The sequence below is a fragment of the Cervus canadensis genome, chromosome 12 (genome assembly GCF_019320065.1).
Source record: "Cervus canadensis isolate Bull #8, Minnesota chromosome 12, ASM1932006v1, whole genome shotgun sequence".
Classification (NCBI taxonomy): domain Eukaryota; kingdom Metazoa; phylum Chordata; class Mammalia; order Artiodactyla; family Cervidae; genus Cervus; species Cervus canadensis.
This window is the reverse complement of record NC_057397.1, coordinates 10642329-10659296: the sequence shown is the minus strand read 5'-3', so window position 1 is coordinate 10659296 and position 16968 is coordinate 10642329. Positions and strand designations below refer to the sequence as shown.

General features: G+C 44.3%; 2 protein-coding genes across 2 annotated transcripts; both read left to right on the top strand.

Annotated features, from left to right (window-relative positions):
* The first annotated feature begins 9729 nt into the window (after positions 1–9729).
* Positions 9730–10363, top strand: LOC122451474 (prolyl-tRNA synthetase associated domain-containing protein 1-like). Its single transcript, XM_043484456.1, has 2 exons — positions 9730–9826; positions 9930–10363. Exons 1-2 carry the CDS (start codon positions 9745–9747, stop codon positions 10361–10363), a joined length of 516 nt encoding a protein of 171 aa, XP_043340391.1. The 5' UTR covers positions 9730–9744.
* Positions 10364–12828: 2465 nt separating this feature from the next.
* On the top strand, positions 12829–14979 carry C12H8orf33 (chromosome 12 C8orf33 homolog). The gene is made up of 6 exons (XM_043484449.1): positions 12829–12927; positions 13016–13061; positions 13159–13301; positions 13491–13575; positions 13721–13867; positions 14209–14979. The coding sequence occupies exons 1-6, from the start codon at positions 12922–12924 to the stop codon at positions 14346–14348; spliced, it is 567 nt and encodes a 188-aa protein (XP_043340384.1). The 5' UTR covers positions 12829–12921; the 3' UTR covers positions 14349–14979.
* Positions 14980–16968: the final 1989 nt, after the last annotated feature.

Genomic DNA, 16968 nt, shown 5'->3' with positions numbered 1-16968 from the left:
CCGGGAGAAACACCAACAACCTCATGCAGATGATACCATTTTAATGGCAGAAAGTGAAGAGGAACTAAAGAGTCTCTTGATAAGGGTGAAAAAGGAGAGTGCAAAAGCTGGCTTGCAACTCAACATCCAAAAGAACTAAGATCATGGCATCCAGTCCCATCACATCATGGCAAATAGGAGGGGGGAAAGGTGGGAGCAGTGACAGATTTTATTTTCTTGGGCTCTAAAATCACAGTGAATGGTGACTGCAGCCACAAAATTAAAAGACACTTGCTCCTTGGAAGGAAAGCTATGATATATCTAGACAGTATGTTAAAAAGCAAAAATATCACCTTGCCAACAAAGGTCCATATTGTCAAAGCTATGGTTTTTCCAGTAGTCAGGTACAGATGTGAGAGTTGGACCATAAAGGAGGCTGAGCACTGAAGAACTGATTTTTTTTATTGTGATGCTGGAGAAGACTCTTAAGAGTCTCTTAGATGGCAAGATCAAACCAGTCAATCCTAAAGGAAATCAGCCCTGAATATTCATTGGAAGGACTGATGCTGAAGCTCCAATACTTTGGCCACCTGATGCAAGGAGCCGACTTATTGGAAAAGACCATGATGCTGGGAAGGATTGAAAGCAAAAGGAGAGGCGGGGTGGCAGAGGATGAGATTGTTAGATAGCATCACCAACTCAGTGGACATGAATTTGATCACACTCCAGGAGATAGACAAGAACAGGGGTGCTGCCATCCATGGGGTCACAAAGAGCCAGACATGACTTAACAACTGAAGAACAACAAGAGAGACTGCAAGTGATGCAGGAAACCTGGATCTACCTACAGAAGGAAGAAGATCTGAGAAGAAACAAGTGAAGGTAAAAGAAAATCTTTTATTTGTCTTATTCCTAATTAAAATGAAAGGTCACTGGCTTTCAGAGTAATAGTCTTGACAGTGTATTGGGTAACTGTTGCCTGTGTAAGGTGGATGGTAGCAGTGTCCTGAGGACAGGAGGGAAGTCGGGACTGGGTTGTAAGTACCTGTGCTGCCTGTGAGGCAATGCAGTATTATTTGGAGGTAGACTTACATTAGTTCTAATACACACTGCACACTCTAAAACAAACCTTAAAATTCTTTAAAAGTATCATTGATATGCTAAGTAGTAGGAAAAATTGAATCCGATAAAATGCTCAGTTAAACCAGAGAAGACAGGAGAAGAGGGCAAGATTTCTAAAAAGAAATCAAGTGTAGTGAATAAAAAACAGTAACTACCATATTAATAATCACTTTAACAGTGAATGTCTAGCTACACCAATTGAAAGACAGAGACTGCCAAAGCAGATAAAAGAGAAGACCTAATTACACATTGTCTGTAAGAAACCCACTTTTAAATACAAAAATACAGATTAAAAATAAAGGGAGGAGAAAGGCATACCATGCTAACACTAACGAAAAGAAAGTTGGAGTATCTATATTGATTTCTGACATTGGAGCAAATAAAGTTATCAGGGACAAAGAGGGGGTATTAAATATGACAAAGGGATCATGTCTACAAGAAAACACAAGGCACCTTGCCATGTGTGCACCTAACAACAGAACATCAAATACCTGAGACAGAAACTGATAATACAGCACAGTTACCAACACCATTTGCTCACGTCCTGTTTGGGTGTCAGATTTTTGTATTTTGCAATATTTCAAACCTATCATTATTATATTTGTTATGATAATGCACAGTCAATGATATTTGATGTTTTTAATACTACATGACTTGCTAAAGACTCAGATTATGGTTGGCATTTTTAGCACTATTTTTATTAATGTACGTACATTGTTTTTTAGACATAATGCTATTGCACACTTAACTAACTAATAACTTTTATATTCACTGGAAACTAAAAAATACATCTGACTTTTATTGTGTCACTCATTTTATTGTGGTACTCCGGAACTGAACGTGTCATATCTCCAAGATGAACCTGTATTTTAATTGCCATACTTTTTTTTTATCTTTATGCTCTATGTTGGGGGTTTCACTGTTTAAAATTGCCTCAAGCATAGTGCTGAAGTGCTATCTAATGTCCCTAAGAGCAAGAGAACTGTGATGTGATGTCTTTCTGGAGAGAAAAATGTGCTACATGAACTTCACTCAGTACAAGTCATAGTGCTGTTGGCTGAGTTCAATGTTTAGGAATCAACAGTATATAGCAAATAAGCTGTCTTTAGAGAGAAACACGCATAAAAGAAGGTCATGTATTGATTGGTTAATGAAGATGTTGTGACCAGAGGCTCCTAGAATCCTAACTGCATTTCTTGCAGGAGCAGTGGTTTGTTATTTCCTAATTCACTGTTCTCAGCTACTTTATAGAAATACCAGGAATGATGAGAATGGACTGTACATAAATATTTATATCTTAAACAGGCTAGGTAAATGTGCCAAGGAAAGATTGTGTCAGTGATACAAGTGTGTCTCAGGAGACAGGAAGAGCCTTGATGGTTGAGAGTGAAACGTTAGGAGTGGTTTCTGGAGTGGCTGAGGGGGTGCATACAGCCAGGCACAGCTAGATGAAGGCTTGCCGTCCATTTTCTGAGCCTTTATAACATACCAGGGTGGGAGGCAATGAAGAAGAGATTTGATAACATGGAAGACTAGACTTTCTACTTCTTCCTCGCTAAAGTTCTGCAAACACCTACTGCCTGATTCTGGGGGTTTGAACAGGTGCTCATATTGTCAGGGAAGAAAAATGAGGTGGCTGGTCAAGCAGAGGGCAGTGGGGGTTGCAGGGGCCTGTAAGGAGAAGTGGGGGGTGAGGCTCAGAAGGCTGGCAGATCAGCAGGGCCAGAGCAGTGAGGTCTGGAAATAGTTGCCTCTGCATGATTTATGGGGCATGTGCTGGTTAGAAGTCAGGAGCTTGGACTTTATGCTGGAAGAAATAGAAGATTTCTAGGCAGGAGAGCATCACAGTTTTGTTTTCTAAAGACTACTCCCACCACATGGTGGTTCAGAAAAGACAGGAGGGAGGCAAAATGCAGCCAGAGAGATGAACAAGAACTCAAATGCAGTTCAGGTCAGAGACAGTGCGTGTTGCATGGTGGAGAGGGGTGGAGATTAGTTAGCAGATAAACTGATAGGTGGTTAAAGTAAAGTTCAGTTCAGTCCATTTCAGTTGCTCAGTCGTGTCCGAATCTTTGCAACGCCATGGACTGCAGCACACCAGTCTTCCCTGTCCATCACCAACTCCTGAGGCTTGTTCAAACTCATACCCACCGAGTTAGTGATGCCATCCAACCGTCTCATCCTCTATCATCCCCTTCTCTTCCTGTAAAACAAAGTCTGATGCTGTAAAGAACAACATTGCGTAGGAACCTGGAACGTTAGGTCCATGAATCAAGGTAAATTGGAAGTGGTCAAACAGGAGATGGCAAGAGTGAACATCGACATTGAAGGAATCAGTGAACCAAAATGGACCAGAATGGGTGAATTTAATTCAGATGACCATTCTATCTACTACTGTGGGAAAGAATCCCTTATAAGAAAGGGAGTAGCCCTCATAGTCAACAAAAGAGTCCAAAATGCAGTACCTAGGTCAAATCTCAAAAATGACAGAGTGATCTCTGTTTGTTTCCAAGGCAAACCATTCAACATCACAGTAATCCAAGTCTGTGCCTCAACCACTAATGCCAAAGAAGCTGAAGTTGAACCATTCTATGAAGACCTACATGACCTTCTAGAACTAATACCAAAAAAAGATGTTCTTTTCATCATAGGGGACTGGAATGCAAAAGTAGGAAGTCAAGAGATACCTGGAATAGTAGGCAAATTTGGCCTTGGAGTACAAAATTAAGCAGGGCAAAGGCTAATAGAGTTTTGCCAAGAGAACACATTGGTTACAGCAACCACCCTCTTCCAGCAACATAAGAGACGACTCTACACATGGACATGACCAGATGGTCAATAGTGAAATCATATTGATTATATTCTTTGCAGCTGAAGATGGAGAAGCTCTATACAGTCAGCAAAAACAAGACCAGGAGCTAACTGTGGCTCAAGTCATGAACTCCTTATTGCAAAATTCAGGCTTAAATTGAAAAAAGTAGGGAAAACCACTAGGCCATTCAGGTATGACTGAAATCAAATCCCTTACTATTATACAGTGGAAGTGACAAATAGATTCAAGGGATTAGATCTGATAGACAGAGTGCCTGAAGAACTGTGGATGGAGGTTCACAACATTGTACAGGAGGGTGTTATCAAAACCATCCAGGAGAAAAAGAAATGCAAAAAGGCAAAATGGTTGTCTGAGGAGAGCTTACAAATAGCTGAGAAAAGAAGAGAATCAAAAGGCAAAGGAGAAAAGGAAAGATATCCCCATTTGAATGCAGAGTTCTGAAGAATAGCAAGGAGAGATAAGAAAGCCTTCCTCAGTGATCAGTGCAAAGAAATAGAGGAAAACAATAGAATGGGAAAGACTAGAGATCTCTTCAAGAAAATTAGAGATACCAAGGGAACATTTCATGCAAAGATGAACACAATAAAGGACAGAAATGGTATGGACCTAACAGAAGCAGAAAATATTAAGAAAAGGTGGCTAGAATACACAGAAGAACTATACAAAAAGGATCTTCATGATCCATGATGGTGTGATCACTCACCTAGAGCCAGACACCTGGAAGTCAGGTGGGCCTTAGGAAGCATCACTATGAACAAAGCTAGTGGAGGTGATGGAATTCCAGTTGAGCTATTTCAAATCCTAAACGATAATGCTGTGAAAGTGCTGCACTCAATATGCCAGCAAATTTGGAAAACTCAGCAGTGGCCACAGGACTGGAAAAGATCAGTTTTCATTCCAATCCTAAAGAAAGACAATGTTAAAGAATGATCAAACTACCACATAATTGCACTCATTTCACATGCCAACAAAGTAATGCTCAAAATTCTCCAAGTTAGGCTTCAACAGTACATGAACCATGAACATCCAGATGTTCAAGCTGGATTTAGAAAAGGCAGAGGAACCTACCAACATCCGTTGGATCATAGAAAAAGCAAGAGAATCCCAGAGAAACATCTACTTCTGCTTTATTGACTACACCAAAGCCTTTGACTATGTGGATCACAACAAACTGTGAAAAATTCTTCAAGAGATGGGAATACCAGACCACGTGACCTGTCTCCTGAGAAACTTGGATGCAGATCAAGAAGCAACAATTAGAACTGGACATAGAACAATGGACTGGTTCCAAATTGGGAAAGGAGTATGTCAAGGTTGTATATGGTCACCCTGCTTATTGAACTTACATGAAGAGTATATCATGCAAAATGCTGGGCTGGATGAAGCACAAACTGGAATAAAGATTGCTGGGAGAAATATGGCAATTGCTGGGAGAAATATGCAAGAAAGTGAAGAGAAACTAAAGAGCCTCTTGATAAAGGTGAAAGAGGAGAGTGAAAATGTTGGTTTAAAGCTCAATATTCAAAAATCTAAGGTCATGACACCCGGTCCCATCATTTCATGACAAATAGATGGGGAAACAATGGTAACAGTGACAGACTGTTTTCTTAGGCTCCAAAATCACTGCAGATGGTTACTGCAGCCATGAAATAAAAGATGCTTGCTCCTTAAAAGAAAAGCTATGACCAACCTAGATAGCGTATTAAAAAGCAGAGACGGCAAACAAAGGTTTGCACCATCAAAACTCTGGTTTTTCCAGTAGTCATGTATGGATATGAGAGTTGGACCACAAAGAAGGCTGAGCGCTGAAAAATTAATGTTTTTGAACTGTCGTGTTGGAGAAGACTCTCGAGAGTCCCTTCGACTGCAAGGAGATCAAACCTGTCATCCTAAAGCAAATAAATCATGAATATTCATTGGAAGGACTGATGCTGAAGCTGAAGCTCCAATACTTTGGCCACCTGAGGTGAAGTGCCAACTTGTTATAAAACACCCTGATACTGGGAAAGATTGAAGGCAGGAGAAGGGGATGACAGAGGGTGAGATGCTTGAATGGCATCACTGACTCAATGGACATGAGTTTAAGGAAGCCCTGGGAGATAGTGAAGGACAGGGAAGCCTGGTGTGCTGCAGTCCATGGGGTCACAAAGAGTCAGACATGACTTAGTGACTGACCAACAACAAATTAATAGGACTCAGTGACTGACTGGGAGTAATGGTTGTGGAAGAAGAAGCATCTGCAAACAGTGAGAGTTTCACTTCTTCTTTTCCTATCTGGATTGCTTTTACTTCTTTTTCTGCTCTGATTGCTGTGGCCAAAACTTCCAAAACTATGTTGAATAGTCGTGTTGAGAGTGGGCACCCTTGTCTTGTTCCTGATTTTAAGGGAAATGCTTTCAATTTTTCACCATTGAGGATAATGTTTGCTGTGGGTTTGTCATAATAGCTTTTATTATGTTGAGGTATGTTCCTTCTATTCCTGCTTTCTGGAGAGTTTTTGCAGATGACATAATCCTCTACATAGAAAACCCTAAATACTCTACCAGAAAATTACTAGAGCTAATCAATGAATATAGTAAAGTTGCAGATTATAAAATTAACACACAGAAATCCCTTGCATTCCTATACACTAACAATGAGAAAACAGAAAGAGAAATTAAGGAAACAATACCATTCACCATTGCAACAACAAGAATAAAATACTTAGGAGTATATCTGCCTAAAGAAACAAAAGACCTATACATAGAAAACTATAAAACACTGATGAAAGAAATCAAAGAGGACACAAACAGATGGAGAAATATACCCTGTTCATGGATTGGAAGAATCAATATTGTCAAAATGACTATACTACCCAAAGCAATCTATAAATTCAATGCAATCCCTATCAAGCTACCAATGGTATTTTTCACAGAACTAGAACAAATAATTTCACAATTTGTATGGAAATACAAAAAACCTCGAATAGCCAAAGTAATCTTGAAAAAGAAGAATGGAACTGGAGGAATCAACCTGCCTGACTTCAGACTATACTACAAAGCCACAGTCATCAAAACAGTATGGTATTGGCACAAAGACAGAAATATAGATCAATGGAACAGAATAGAAAGCCCAGAGATAAATCCATGTACCTATGGACACCTTATCTTCAACAAAGGAGACAAGGATATGCAATGGAAAAAAGACAACCTCTTTAACAAGTGGTGCTGGGAAAACTGGTCAACCACTTGTAAAAGAATGAAACTAGAACACTTTCTAACACAATACACAAAAATAAACTCAAAATGGATTAAAGATCTAAATGTAAGACCAGAAACTATAAAACTCCTAGAGGAGAACATAGGCAAAACACTCTCCTACATAAATCACAGCAGGATCCTCTATGACCCACCTCCCAGAATATTGGAAATAAAAGCAAAAATAAACAAATGGGACCTAATGAAACTTAAAAGCTTTTGCACAACAAAGGAAACTATAAGCAAGGTGAAAAGACAGCCCTCAGAATGGGAGAAAATAATAGCAAATGAAGCAACAACAAAGGATTAATCTCAAAAATATACAAGCAACTCCTGCAGCTCAATTCCAGAAAAATAAATGACCCAATCAAAAAATGGGCCAAAGAACTAAACAGACATTTCTCCAAAGAAGACATACAGATGGCTAACAAACACATGAAAAGATGCTCAACATCACTCATTATCAGAGAAATGCAAATCAAAACCACAATGAGGTGCCATTACACACCAGTCAGGATGGCTGCTATCCAAAAGTCTACAAGCAATAAACGATGGAGAGGGTGTGGCGAAAAGGGAACCCTCTTACACTGTTGGTGGGAATGCAAACTAGTACAGCCGCTATGGAGAACAGTGTGGAGATTCCTTAAAAAACTGGAAATAGAACTGCCATATGACCCAGCAATCCCACTTCTGGGCATACACACCGAGGAAACCAGATCTGAAAGAGACACGTGCACCCCAATGTTCATCGCAGCACTGTTTATAATAGCCAGGACATGGAAGCAACCTAGATGCCCATCAGCAGATGAATGGATAAGGAAGCTGTGGTACATATACACCATGGAATATTACTCAGCCATTAAAAAGAATTAATTTGAATCAGTTCTAATGAGATGGATGAAACTGGAGCCTGTTATACAGAGTGAAGTAAGCCAGAAAGATAAAGACCAATACAGTATACTAACGCATATATATGGAATTTAGAAAGATGGTAATGATAACCCTATATGCAAAACAGAAAAAAGAGACACAGATGTACAGAATAGACTCTTGGACTCTGTGGGAGAAGGCGAGGGTGGGATGTTTTGAGAGAACAGCGTCGAAACATGTATATTATCAAGTGTGAAACAGATCACCAGCCCAGGTTGGATGCATGAGACAAGTGCTCGGGGCTGGTGCACTGGGAAGACCCAGAGGGATGGGGTGGGGAGGGAGGTGGGAGTGGGGATCGGGATGGGGAATACATGTAAATCCATGGCTGATTCATGTCAATGTATGGCAAAAACCACTACAATCTTGTAAAGTATTTAGCCTCCAACTAATAGAAACAAATGGAAAAAAAAAAAAAGCATCATCATCTGGAGTGAGGCTCAAGTTCAGGCACACATGTCTGGGCTAAGAAGGCTTCTGCAGGAAGTAGTCCTGGCCAAGTCATAAAGAGAGTTCACAGCCAAAGAAAGCAGGGGAAACCCCCTTAGCATCTGGAATTTACTCACCTCCAAAACTCTCGTTTCCCAGAACTTAAAGACATCCTAACTGTGGTTATTTTATAATATGTCTACCAAAAAATAAATTAAAATAAAAAACACCTAAAACGTCTTTGGTATTACTCCCTGAAGAGAAAGACTGAGCTAGAACCAACCAGCTATGCTTTGCTAGATTCCTGATTCTCAGACACTATGAGTTAATGAATGTTTGATATTTTCAATCTGCTACGTTTCCTGGTAATTCATTACCCCTCAATAAATACCTAATATGTTAGCTTTTTGAGTTGGCCAAAAAGTTCATTCAGTTTTTTCCATAAGATGGCTCTAGTAGTGCTTAGTTGTCTTTAACTTCATTGTAAGCAATTTTGTTAGATTGCACTGTGACAGCTGTTGTATGGGTGTGCATTTAAAACAACTTACCAAAATCGGTAAATTTTTCTTTTTTCTATTCAACCACTGTGAGCAGAATGTAGGATCTTACTTCCTTGACCAGGGATCAAACCTGTGCTTCCTGCAGTGGAAACATGGTGTCTTAACCACTGGACAACTAGGGAAGTCGGTAACTTTTTGTGTAACTATTTTAATATTAGAGATGTTAGGGGAAAAGCAACATTTTTGGCCTATTATGCTTTATAATTTCAAGAAAGGTAAAAACACAACTGAAATACAAAAAAAAAAAAAAAGATTTGTTTGCAGTATATGAAGAAGGTACTGGGACTGATTGAACGTGTCAAAAGTGGTTTGTGAAGTTTCGTGCTGGATCTTTCGTTCTGGATGATGCTCCACAGTAGGGTAGACAAGTTGAAGTTGACAGCAATCAAATTAAGAACATTAATTGAGAACAAGCAAATTACAGCATGGGGGAGATAGCCAACATATTCAAAATATCCGAATCAAGCATTGAAAATCAGTTACAACAGCTTGGTTATGTTCATCACTTTGATGTTTGGGTTCCACATAAGTGAAAAAACCTTGACGATATTTCCACATGTGATTCTCTACTTAAACATAATGAGGCAGTGGGCAGTCCGCGGGAAGCCACGCCCCGCCCCTCGGCCGGGTCTCTAGCCGCCTCCACGAGGACAGCATGGCAGGCGCTGAGTTGCGGGCGGCGCTGGAGCAGCGGCTCGCCGCCCTGGCCATTCGCACAGAGGTCGTGGAGCACCCAGAGCGCAACATATTGAGAACTTGTGCATCTCAAACTGGCCTGCGTATGTAAGTTGCCAAGCAGTAAAACGTTTCTGCAGAGGCTATGATGCATGCGGGACACCAAGGTGTTTACAGTTGAAGAAATGATGCCTCATATCCAGCATTCGAAAGGCGCACACAGTAAGAACTTATTTCTTAAGGACAAAAAGAAAAAAGGCTATTGGCTGGTGACAGTTCTTCATGATAGACAAATTAATTTAAATGATCTCGCCAAGCAGTTAGGTGTCGGGAGTGGAAACCTGCGGTTTGCTGATGAAGCAGCCATGCTAGAAAAACTGAAAGTTGGCCAAGGTTGTGCCACACCATTGGCACTCTTCTGTGATGATGGAGATGTGAAGTTTGTTCTGGATTCTGCCTTTTTGGAAGGTGGATATGAAAAGGTGTACTTTCATCCAATGACCAATGCTGCAACCATGGGATTGAGCCCTGAAGAATTTCTCACATTTGTGAAGAACACAGGACATGATCGCATAATACTAAACTTTGATAAAAACTAATTGGGCTAAAAAAAAAAAACATAATGAAAACTTTCTGTTTTTAAACAAATTGTGACAGGCAATTAAAAGTGGATACTATACTTTAATGTGGAATGGAAGAGATCTTGGGGCAAGAAAAATGAACCAACACCAACCACACCAAAGGCCAGTCTTCATCCAAAGAAGGTAATGTTGTGTATGTGATGGGAGTGGAAGGGAGTCGTCTGTTATGAGATTTTTCCAGAAAACCAAACAATTAATTCCAACAAGTACTGCTCCCAATTAGATCAACTGAAGGCAGCACTTGACAGAAAGTGTCCAGAATTAGTCAACAGAAAATGCAAAATCTTCCATCAGGATAATTCAAAACTGCATGTTTCTTTGATGACCAGGAAAAAACTGTTAGAGCTTGGCTGGGACATTCTGATTCATCTGCCGTGTTCACCAGACATTGCACCTTCAGATTTCCATTTATTTTGGTCTTTACAAAATTATTTTTTTATTATTTTTAATTGGAAGATAATTGCTTTACAATGTGTTGTTTTCTGCAATACATCAACATGAATCAGTCATAGGTATACAGATGTACAATATTCTCTTCATGGAAAAAAACTTCTATTCCTTGGAAGACTGTAAAAGTCACCTGGAAAGAAAAAAAAAAAGTCTCCTGGAACAATTCTTTGCTCCAAAACATAAAATGTTTAGGAAGATGAAATTATGAAGTTGCCTGAAAAATGGCAGACAGTAGTGGAACAAAACGTTGAATAAATTGTTCAATAAAGTTCTCGGTGAAAATGGAAAATGTGTCTTTTATTTTTGCTTAAAAACTAAAGAAACGGGCTTCCCTGGTGGCTCAGTGGTAAAGAATCTGCCTGCCAACACAGAAGACACAGGTTCAATCCCTGATCCACGAAGATCCCACCTGCGCTGGGGCAACTAACCCGGCGCACCACAGCTATTGAGCCTGTGCTCTAGAGCCCAGGAGCCCGAACTATTAAAGCCCATGGTCCACAACAAGAGAAGCCACCACAATAAGAAGCCCATGAACCACAACTAGAGAGTAGTCCCCACTCAGCACCATTGGAGACAAGCCCCTGCAGCAATGAAGACCCAGCACAGCCAAAAATAAATTAAAAAATGGTAAAAAAAAAAAAACAAAACAAAAAAACTGAAGGAACTATCGGGATGAGCAAACTCAACTTTCTGATACCGCCCATCCTCTTGCCTCAGGAAGCGACCCACATTTCACTGACAGGAATGATGAACTGCACCGCGTACTCCCGTCCTCCTGACCCCTGTGAAAGAAAGGGAAAGTGAAGTCGCTCTGTCGTGTCCGACCCTTGTGACCCCATGGAGTGTAGCCTACCAGGCTCCTCTGTCCATGGGATTTTCCAGGCAAGAAGAATACTGGAGTGGGTTGCCAGTTCCTTCTCCAGGGGATCTTCCCAACTCAGGGATCTAACCCGGGTCTCCAGCATTGTAGGCAGACGCTTTTACCGCCTGAGCCACAGGGAAGTCCCTGACTCCTGTCGTGCGGGGCCAACAGCGGCTGTGCAGTAGGGTGGCCCTGGGCCGGGAGCCTGGAAGCGCAGGGAGATGGTGCCGACCACACAGCAGCCTCCGGGGAAGGCCGCGATACTGCGACACTCCTCCGAGGGATGAGGGGGTTCCCTCAACCCCCGGACCCCCTCCCACCCCTCTTCCACTTCTCTTGAAACCGGAGCCGCCTCCGTTGCGGTCCGAGGCCCCGCGACCCGCCCACCTCGCCGTGCTGCTCGCCCCCGCCCTCCTTCCTGCTACCAGACCAGCCCCGTCAGGGCTGCAGCTCCTCGGAGGACTTTGCTGACCACTCCCCGCCGTGCTGGGGCCACTGTTACAGCGTCGCTCTCAATGACAGTTATTCATGTCTGTTTACGGCCCTTCTTTATTTTATTATTTATGTATTTTTGGCCGCGCCGGGTCTTTGTTGCTGCACACGGGCTTTCTCTACTTATGGCCAGCAAGGGCTACTCTCGAGTTGCAGCCGCAGGCCTCTCGCTGCGGAGGCTTCTGTTGCAGATTCAGGGTCTAGGCTCCGCGCCTTCAGCAGTTGCCAACTGGGGGCTCAGCTGCCCAGGCACGCGGGCTCTTCCCAGACCATGGATCCAACCCGTGTCCCCTGTGTTGGCAGGCAAGTTCTTAACCGCTGGGCCTCCAGGGAAGCCCGCAGTTTCCCCACTGTTCCCGCCCCACTAGCAGGTGAGCCTTAAAGGTACATTCCCTTGAGTAGCGTCCCTTCATCCAGAGCAGTACGTGCAACCTCTCCAGTATCTTGCCCGGGGAATCCCAGGGACAGAGGAGCTGGCGGGCTACAGTCCACGGGGTCGCAAGAGTCAGACACGACCGAGAGACTAACCCACCACGACCACCTGCAACCTAGGAGGTCCTGAGTGGGTCTCGTCCAGGAGGTGCTCCGAGAGTCCGCGCCCCGCCTACAGCGCGCACAGCCCCCGCCCCGCGGAACTCTGCGACGCAGACTCGTTTCCCTGGGAGCGCATTCGGCGTGGGACCGCAGCCCTCCTCGGTCCCGGCGGCAGCGCATGGCGGTGAGCGGTGTGCAGGCGGGGACCGCGTGGCGGGGCTTTGGGCGGTCGGCGGCTCCTCATGACCCTCGTTCTTTCCCTCTTTCCCCAGGCTCCAGGACATCCTGCTCGGGAGACAGCGGCAGCCCCAGGCCCAGGTACTGCCCGTGCACCCTGCAGCCCCTGGTTCCCCAGGCTGCTTCCTAAAGCCCCGAGTCCTTCCACTGGAAGGCCTCATCCAATCCGTCTGCTTAGGGCGCCCTACGTGCCGTGACGCTAATTCGAGGACCAAGAAGCAAAAGAAGAAAAGCCGGGATGGAGCGTCTGTTGCCAATGGAGGCGGGAAGACCCCAGAAAAGCAGGCCCCCGAGGAAGCCCCCCTAAGCGCAGAGGCCCAGGCAAGGGCGGGCCTCAGTCGGGAAGGGTGAAGTCCCGGGGGCATTCTGGGCGGGAGCCCGCCTGTGGTGTGGTCCCGGATTTACAGCCGGAAGTGGATGAGATGCGGCGTTTTGGGTTCCTGTGGCATGAGGCTGGAGGCCCCAGCGCCCCTATGCCCGCTCACAGTCACTATCCACAATCCATCACAGGCTGAGCAGCTGGCTCGGGAACTGGCCTGGTGCGTGGAAAAGCTGGAGCTGGGACTGAAGATGCAGAGACCCACCCCTAAGCAGAGTGAGGGCCCGTCTGTAGAGTTGGGGGAGGGAAACGGTGACAGTCCTATGGCCTCAGATGCTGCCAAGGGATGGAATTGTTGCCTTTGCGGTAGGACAGTTGGAAGTGAGGATAGAGGTTACTAGTCCTTTGTTTTCATCTGCAGAAGAACAAGCTCTTGGGGCAATCCGAACCCTGCGCAGCCAGAGAACACCCCTACCCCGGAAGAGGCAGCTGATGCGCTCTTTGTTTGGGGACTACAGGGCTCAGATAGAAGCCGAGTGGCGCGAGGCCCTGCAGGCTCTCAGGACTGGTGAGAAGCTGAGAACTGGTTGATGAAGAACTGCCTAGTTCAAGGGGGCAGGAGGAAAAGCTTGGGCAGTGAAACGGCGAAGCCTCGAGCAGCGGGCTGCCACAGTAGGAGGGGGCTCAGGAAAGCCACGGGGAGAAAGCCTGGGGGGCGGATCACAGAACTCCGGCTTGGACGGGCAGAGTTAGTGAATCTGTGATTCTTAAGGGTGTGTGATGATAGTACTTACCTTATAATTTTGAGAAGCCAGTAAGTTAATTTTTACAGTGAGCTTAGAGTTGTCAGGGCAGTTAATGTTTGCTATTATTATTCAATTCTGATACTGTCCTTCTCTTCCCTTACAGCTGCCCACTCAGCCCAGGTGCAGCCTGTAGGTGAGGCGGCCAGAAAGAAGAGCCGAAGGGTCTGCAGACTTCGTCCAGAAGGAAGGTCTAAGGGCACCTTGGATACTCGTGATGAAGAGTTTAGGTTTAATTTCTTTTAGCCTCTTCCCTGTTCTAGAGTGGCCACCTCTGCAGTGGTGCAGGGTTTCTCTGGAGTGCAGCACTTTTCCAGGAATGCTGTGGGGCAGATGGGAGACCTGCATGTTTGGTGCTGACAAGCCCAGGACCCCATTTGCGGGTTTTCAGCTGAGATGTCCCTCCTGCCAGAAGAGGGAGGTTCGTTTAGATGGTTCTACAGTAGACTGAATTGAGTGTTCACAGTGTGTTGTAAAACAGCTGTCCCCAACCTTTTTGACACCAGGGACAGATTTCATGAAAAACAGTTTTTCCACAGAGAGGGTGGGAGGTGAAACTCAGGTCATAATGCAAGCAATGGGGAGTGGATATAAATACAGATGAATCTTCCTTTGTTCACTGTCTTTTCATCTCCTGCTGTGTGGCCTGGTTCCTAACAGGCCATAGACCAGTACTGGCCCAGGGGTTGGGGACCCCTGTTATAGAAGACTCTCAACAGTCTCAGGAGCAGACTAAGTAGGTGTTGTTAATAAGGGTTAGTGGGGAAGCTGTAGAGTTGTACATTGGTGCTCACTTATGGAAGGATGTCCTCAAGGGGTATGGCGCTCCATACCATTCAGTCCCATTGCTGTAATAAAACTGTTTCTTATAAACGTGGATAAGCAAAAGCGTGTGCTAACTATGCTGTTACAGGAAATGTAGGTGAGGTGGTGTCAGGCACTGCTGGGTCCAGGCTCTCACCCCAGGGCTTGGTCCTTTGTGTTGCCTTCATTCCTGAGCAGGTGTCATCCTCAAGGAGCCAGTGTATCCCCCAGCAGCCCAGGCTTTGTTCTGAGGAGCAGGTAGCTTCCTGCCCTAAGAATCCCAGCCAAACACCAGCATTGAATCTCTGGGCAAGCTCTGATGTCAGCTGCTCCAGGTGATAGTCCCAGGACTTCTGCATTAAGTTGGGTTTTCACGATGGCTTAATTCTCTTGTGACTGTGATGCCATCTTTGGTAGTGTCTCCCAAACTGACTAGACAGATACCCAGAGCCCACCTGCCTGCATCTCTGCTTTGGTGTTTCACAGATATTTCATACTTGACATGTCCACAACATCTGATTAGTCCCTAAATCTGTCTTCTACTTTCCAGTGAATGGCACTACTGCCCACTGAGTTGATTAGGCCCAAAATCTATGTCATCTCAGCAAAAGGAATTCCTCGATCCAGTTCCAGAGAGTGAGTGAGTGTGTGTCTGTGTATGTGTGCGCACCTTGGCTTCCTCACACCAACAGCAATTCTTGGATGTCGGCAGCATATCCAAAATTCAACCCAGTTATGACGCTATCTACCCAGACAGAGTCAGATTCCACAGGAAAGTGCTCAACCTCACAAGACCCAGCTCTGCTTCACGCACCAGTTGCAAGTCCAGTTTGTTACCTATATTTCTGACCAACTGACTACAAATCAGCTTCCCGTGACCCACTTCTTGGGTTCAGTTAACTTGCTACAGTGGGTCACAGAACACAGGAAAACTTGTTTACTCACCAGATTATCAGTTTATCACTAGGATGTGAATAACAGGCAGATGAGATACAGAGTGCCAGGCACGAGGAAAGGCATGGAACTCCATGCTCACCACCCAGAAGCGCTGTTGGTTTCTATAGAGGCTTCCTTCACAGACACCATCAGTTCAACCTCCAGCCCGTCCCCGCTCCCTAGAGGTGGAAGTTTTTAACCCTCTAACCACAGGCTTCATTCTCCTGCCAGCAAAGTAACACCTGACAACTCTCTCCACCAAGTGAGGACACACTGAGGTGGCTGGACTTTAGACCTGGGAAAGAACCCTGACCAGGAGCTCAATCAGCCAGCACACTGGTCTTGGACTTCCCAGCCTCCAGAAATGTGAGAAATAAACTTCTGGATTTTAAACCACCTGGTCTGTGATATTTCATTATGGCAGCCTGAGCTAACACACCATTCAGTGGGTGGGGGGAAGAAAAAGCTTTTCAAGAAATGTTATAGGGAAAACTATATCCACCTGCAAAAGATTATAAAGTTGGACCCGTACCTGTTAAGATATATAAAAAATTAGCTCAAAACAGATCAAAGACCAAACCATAAGACCTAAAACTATAAATCTCTTTGAAGAAAAGAGGGGCCCATCTTCATAATATTGGATTTAATAAATGATTTCCTGAATATGACACCCTAAGCACAGGCAACAAGAGAAAAAACAGGTAAGTTTTTGTTTTCGTTTTGGCTGTGCTGGCTCTTCACCGCTGTGTGGGCTTTTTCTCTAGTTGAAGCAGCAGCTGTGCACAGGCATCTCTCATTGCCTCTCTTGTCGAAGAGCAGGGGCTCTAGGGCTAGGGAGCTCCAGAGCACAAGCTCAGTTCGGCGCACGGGCTTGGGTGCTCCAGGGCGTGTGGGCATGTTCCCGGATCAGGGATTGAACTCACGTCTCCTCCACTGACAGGCAGATTCTTTACTACTGAGCCACCAGAGATGCCCTAGATAAGCTGAACTTCATAAACATTAAAAACTTTTGTGAATGAAAGGACACTATCAAGAGAGTAGACAGAAAACTCAGAATGAGAAAATATTTGCAAGTATTATTAATCTGATAAAGATTACCCCTTTAATATGAATAGAATGCTAGATT

What these genes read in the sequence shown, in the direction of transcription:
- LOC122451474 (XM_043484456.1), top strand. Translation starts at nt 9,745, where the DNA reads ATGGCAGGCGCTGAGTTGCGGGCGGCGCTGGAGCAGCGGCTCGCCGCC. An exon ending in AGAGGTCGTGGAGCACCCAG is followed by an intron (nt 9,827 to 9,929) that starts AGCGCAACATAT and finishes TGCGGGACACCA; the next exon opens with AGGTGTTTACAGTTGAAGAA.
- C12H8orf33 (XM_043484449.1), top strand. An exon ending in AGCGGCAGCCCCAGGCCCAG is followed by an intron (nt 13,062 to 13,158) that starts GTACTGCCCGTG and finishes CCGTCTGCTTAG; the next exon opens with GGCGCCCTACGTGCCGTGAC. An exon ending in GAGACCCACCCCTAAGCAGA is followed by an intron (nt 13,576 to 13,720) that starts GTGAGGGCCCGT and finishes TTTCATCTGCAG; the next exon opens with AAGAACAAGCTCTTGGGGCA.